The sequence below is a fragment of the Melozone crissalis genome, unplaced genomic scaffold (assembly GCF_028551555.1).
Source record: "Melozone crissalis strain CALT ecotype California unplaced genomic scaffold, PUWL_Pcris_2 ptg000009l_1, whole genome shotgun sequence".
Classification (NCBI taxonomy): Eukaryota; Metazoa; Chordata; class Aves; order Passeriformes; family Passerellidae; genus Melozone; species Melozone crissalis.
In genome coordinates this window covers 20946898-20952618 of record NW_026535787.1, presented here as the reverse complement: position 1 = coordinate 20952618, position 5721 = coordinate 20946898, and the positions used below count along the sequence as shown (strand labels likewise).

General features: G+C 39.2%; 1 protein-coding gene across 1 annotated transcript; it reads right to left on the bottom strand.

The window, feature by feature from the left end:
* Nucleotides 1–2053: 2053 nt before the first annotated feature.
* Nucleotides 2054–5417, bottom strand: LOC128933409 (suppressor of tumorigenicity 14 protein-like). Its single transcript, XM_054270388.1, has 4 exons — nt 5275–5417; nt 4136–4275; nt 2618–2715; nt 2054–2452 (listed from the first exon to the last, which is right to left on the bottom strand). The coding sequence occupies exons 1-4, from the start codon at nt 5310–5312 to the stop codon at nt 2408–2410; spliced, it is 321 nt and encodes a 106-aa protein (XP_054126363.1). The 5' UTR covers nt 5313–5417; the 3' UTR covers nt 2054–2407.
* Nucleotides 5418–5721: the final 304 nt, after the last annotated feature.

The window sequence follows — 5721 nt, the reverse complement described above, 5'->3', positions numbered from 1 at the left end:
ATCATGTTCTGGATTGCCAAGCAAATTGTATTCTATTTGCCATCTGTATGGCAGTTGTCTTCTGTTAAGTGGGAAGTTTTCCTTATCTCTTCCACAACCAATCCTCTCTCAGGGGAGATATCTGCCGATAATAAGCCTATTGAGCATCATTGCATGACTGATAAGAACTATAGCATCCTATTGTGAGATGCTCCGCCCAGAGGGAGGAGCCATGCATTTCTACCTGGATATCATCTTGAGTTTCTGGAACACCAGCATGGCTTCTCCACTGGATTTTCCAGAGGAACATCTGCCTCTTCCACTTGAGCTTCAGAGGAAGACTACAGCCTTTCTACAGGATCCCTGCTCCAACAGAACCACACCTCACACTCCAGGAGGACTGCAGCCACATCTCCAATTGGACTGCCACCAACACCCTGACCAACAGGGTGTCAGGTTGTGCTCTGACTCTGTCAGCGTTGTTCTGATTTTCTGCATTGTTTATTCTATCTTTTTATTTTCTTCCCTAATAAAGAACTGTTATCCCTGCTCCCATATTTTTGCCTGAGAGCCTCTTAATTTAAAATTTATAGCAATTTGGAGGGAGGGGGTTTTTCCTTTCCATTTCAGGGGAGGCTCCTGCCTTCCTTAGCAGACACCTGTCTGTAGAAACCAAGACAAGAAAAGATTCGGTATTCATGGTTAACTTTGGCTAGGAGAAGAGTCATGCTTAGAGGCCCTCTGCCATTCTATTTTCATATTGCAGCTTGGCTATTTTAAAGTGTCAGTGAAGTGCCATATAGTAGATCTACAGAAACTGAGAAATTTTACTCCCCATTTTACAGAATAGTTGATAAAAGCTAGAAAATAAGTACTAGCTTATAAATGCATCTTATATCTAAATTTGTAGCTCTATTCAGTCAACCAAAGACATAACATTTTACACATTTGTCTCCTGCAATAGGGTTAAGAAAATAGGCAGGTTGAGTTGTATGCAACTGATCTGTCAAGCAGGGTTTCTGAAAGGTTTCTCCTTAAAAATTAAATTGTGTGCTTATTAACTCACGTTCTGTGGGACTGAAAGCTTTGTATTTAATATAAAATGCTCTGTGGGTGACCAGCTCATCAGAATGGAAGTTGATTGCAACAGAATAACCATATTCTCTGTTTCTGTTGTTTTCTGAAAGAGTTTTACAGTATCTAGCAAGGCAAAAGTGAGAAATATTAATTTCTAACCAAAGGCTGCTGGGCAGCCATTTTCTTGGCCTGAAACTGCAGTAATTCATTGTGAACGACCCTCCATAATTTACCTAACTTCTTGGCAGTTTTATCGTCCTCTAAAGTAGCCTCCCATAATAAATCACCAAATTTACGCCACTCCATTAACTTGTGAACCGTATGGGGGTTAATAAAAACTCCCCTAGCATAGCCATAAGTCAAAAGCCCTGGTAAATCCTTTTGCAAATCTATCCCCTTAACCTGTCTTTTTTGTAAAAACGCAGTAAATAAATCATATGCTGCTTGCCTTTCCATACCTAAATCGTCAGTGCTGATTGCAGCTCTTCAAGGTCCGGCAGCAATATCGGCCAGGCTCGTCTATATGACACCCAAAGCACGGCGCGTCTCAGCTTCTTTTTTATCCACTTTTTTTTTTTTTTCTCTGCTGTCCTGGCTGCTTCAGGACCCGATCCATGTCTTCACTCTTCTATGGTGCGTTGCCATATCACGTCGGGGTCACCATTTGAGAAAAGTGAAGGGAGACGACCATCCAATTGATGAGCATCAAACTCCGATTTATTGATCCAGCTTACACCCCTTTATAGTAGTGTTAATTAAGCTCATACATATTGCAAAACCTGAGCTCATCATTGGTTACAGATTACATACCAACCCCTCCTTTGTTGCTAATACCTGTGGTTTCCTGTTCAGGCTAATACTTGTTTTCCTCATCCTGTTGTTGACTTGTTATTGACCATTCTCAAGGCCTCCATGTTTTCCACCATGTTTTTCTCATCACTTACTCAAGGACATGGTGTTTATTGTTTTTAAGGATAAAGCCTGCAAACCTGCTGCTTACAGCTGCCTTTTACTTTTTAACCAGCTGTATGTAATCATGGCCTTTTCCTATAAGCCATGTCTGAACAAAACTCTGCAACAATTAGGCAGTTCGTAGAAATCATGAGCAGATTTTAAGTCTTGCCAAAGGACTTGCTTGAAATTCAGAGGTGAATTTCTGAACCAGAGAATGTCCTGGCTCTGCAGAATTCAGAATTCAGGGAAATACACCGTGGTATCCATCATGTCAGGCATGATTTACATGACCATTTTTTCTTTTTGACATAGAAGAAAAGCTCTGATTATTATTAATTTTCTCTGGCTGCTGGGATTTGTCATCTTACACATTAATTTGTTGCAGTCAAAAAAATTCTCAAACTTCTGGAAGTTGGCAATATTTCCATCCCATAGCTGGCGCCTGTACATAGGACAGGAAACAAATGCATGCCTGAGAAGAAGTCAGGTTCAGTGGTTTCACTAGGTTTTCTCTGTTTCATCTACATCAAAAGCCATTTCTCCCAATTTTGTGTCTACATAAGATAAAGAAAAGTCATCAATACTCAGAAGAGTTCCTAGCACTTACCTTGATGATCCAGGCGCAGTCAATGTTTGGTGGGTAGTAACTTGGATAATAAGGAGAAGTCAGTGTCCCATTCCAGGAAATACATTGACCACCACATACTAGGAGAGAAATGCATCATCAAGGAGCACAGTTATCTCAGCTGTATGAAAGTGCAGAGTCTTCTCTACATACAGAGTTCGAGGAATGCCTTGTGGCAGTATTCAACTCACATTTTTCCTGTATTAACTGAAAATCCTTTAACTTCCACCTCCACATAACACTGAATTTCTCTTTTTTTGGATCAAATTACAACTAAGGGTAAGTAAAAAAAAACCTCTGACTGAAGTTTTTCTTTTTTAAAAAGGCATTCTTTCATGGTAAGTGAAAGAAGCAGCCAGATGTGGATGCAACACACCTCCCGCTTCCAATCACTTCTGACTTTTCTGTAGGTATTTTCAAAATTAAAAAGCAATAAGCCCAGTGAAGGGATAACTGATTAATTTCATGTAAACAAGGAAGTTTGTGTATCAGTTCTCAGTTTGAAAATGCCATATTGAGGTTTTATTTTCTACCAAGGACTCTATTAGATATCCAGTCCTTAGTGCTTTTGGTTCCCTTTAGGTAATATTGTGAATGCAAATATGAACATAACAGAAAATAAGATAATTCTGAAATTAAAAAAATATTGTAGCAAAACCTGGGCTAAATGTAATTTGAAATGCCCATCCTCAGAACAATAAAGCCATTTTAGTTAGTAATATGCATGGGATAAGTATTTGGATAAGCAGCGTGCAGAGAGACATAAGCTGAAATGCGGCAGTTTTGGAGGAGTTTGTCCTCAGTGACCTGTTCCACACATTAAAAGGAAAGTCACTTGCTTCATTGTCAAAACTCTTTCACTTATACCTTACCAAACAACTGTGGCTAAACTTGATCCTGTGGAGCCCCTTTATCTCTTCTAAAATTAGTACTACAGTTCGGCATTACTTAAAATATTTCACCCCAGAGGACTCATGTAAAATCCACAGTACCTCATAGATTTGGAATATAGGTCTTAGGTTTGGAACACGTTTTTCTTATGCAGTTAACTACACTGAACAATGCATTCAGAAAAATAACAAAGAGAAACTAGAAGTGTTTGCTCTTTTCCATTTTCTTTAAACACACATTCTATGATCTGTGGATACATTGCCAAAACTGACAAAAGTAGCTGCTCTCTCACTGGGGCTATCTAGCTTTGCCCAGATAGTGCCTGTAGCTGTCTGTCTGTCTGCTTCCCTGCTGCTGCTCGGTGTTACCCATGCAATGACTGGCAAGTAAGTCTTGAGTAGTTATCAGGAAGACAAAGTCTCCCAGACCAAAGGATGTTCTCTCTTTGTTCAATTCTCAGTCTTTTGTAAAGTGGATCTCAATGATAGTTCTCTACTTTATATGCCAACATTCCCTCTCCCAGATATGGTCAAGGCAATATCAACTTTTTAGAGGCAAAATCAGTAATAAGTGTGCTTTCATCAGATGCTTTTTCTATTAATTACTTACTGATTTTAGGAACAGCTTGAAAGTGAGCTTTTAATATGTTGCTTTCTCCTCTTTGGTCCAGTAAGAAGGTAAGCAACATCACATTACTTGATGAAGTTAAACATACAACCAAAGGAGTCCAGGCCCCAGGCCCACACCATCTGGAAGGTTACAAAAAAAAAAAAGCATTAAAAAAAATAATCCCAAAACATTTCCCATATTCCTGTTGTCTTTGCTGGGAAACTGGGCAGAAGTAACACTGATCTGGTCATCTGTGTTCAAGAATATTTCCCTGGCTACCACTTCCCTTTTATTCTTCCATCCAGCTGATAGTACACAGGATGCTTGGGCATCCCAGCATTGATGACTAGTCACTCTGCGTGTACGTCACCATTTTATTGCTTAACAAGTGTCCTGGAGTTTCTGTACCTATAGAAGCATCAGAAAGGCAATGCCAGATTATGTTACTTCAGTGGTGATAGTGACACTGAGAAGCAGAGGTTAGGAATGAAAAGGCAACAAGTGCCCGTGTAGCAGTGTTAAGCAGAATCTGTGCAACAAATGAACCCAAAGCATTTTCAATCTATCCATGTTCAGCCTGGTTTTGTGTCACAAAAACTATCACACAAAATGTGAAGCCCTATGCTTAGCAACTATTACTTCCTGCTGTTCTTTTACTTGTAATGTGAGATGCTATTTCTTGCATCTGTAATTCACTCTTATGTTTATTCCATTTTGCAACCTGCATCATATTTTGGAATTTTTCATTTATTTATAACTCTGTGATCCTTGTGGGTCACTTCCAACTGAGAATATTTTGTGAGTGAATCTATACATTAAAAATTTCTAACAGGTTTCTCTTTTTCTATGCGCAGCAAATGAAAGCAATGAAGATTAGACCTCACAGTAACAGATTATTTCCATCACAGCCCTGCATCAAGTTCTTTGATGTAACTGAGGCCCAGATTGGCAGCATTAAAATAAAATTTTTTAACCTTAAATTGAAAGTACTTTTATTCTGCTTTAGTGGGCTATTCTTTTCATGCATTTGAAGTGAGGCGCTAGTGAATGAATCTCTGCTTTGCCTCTCCTGCAGACATTATTAAATCCTTTCTATCATAATAGCTGACAAAACATTTATAAAATAACAATTTAAGTACCTCCACATTGCCATATGGAAATATTTCAGCATCTTCATCAACCCAGTCGACAGCCTGGTTTATCTTCTATCTGTACCTTCTGTCACAGTATCATCAGGAAAGCAAGGCAAGCTATGAGAAGAGTTGTCCACATGAGATACTTACTCTCACAGCACACCTCCCCATCTCAGCTTGCGCATGCTTTAGGATTTGTCACTGAACAGATTTATTACTGCAGTTTACAGAAACTGGAGAGAATCAGTTCAGTCGCCATGTGTGACCCTGGACCTCAACATTGGGGAATAATGGCTATCATAGTTACTGGCTGTCACGGATGGACATCCTGTTATTATTAGTTCTACTGCATGTGTAATAAGTATGTCACTAGGCTGCTTTTGATCCAAGAGCAAAACTAATAGACATATGCAAAACAATGCATTTTTTAGGGTGGCAGTAAAAGCAGCCACA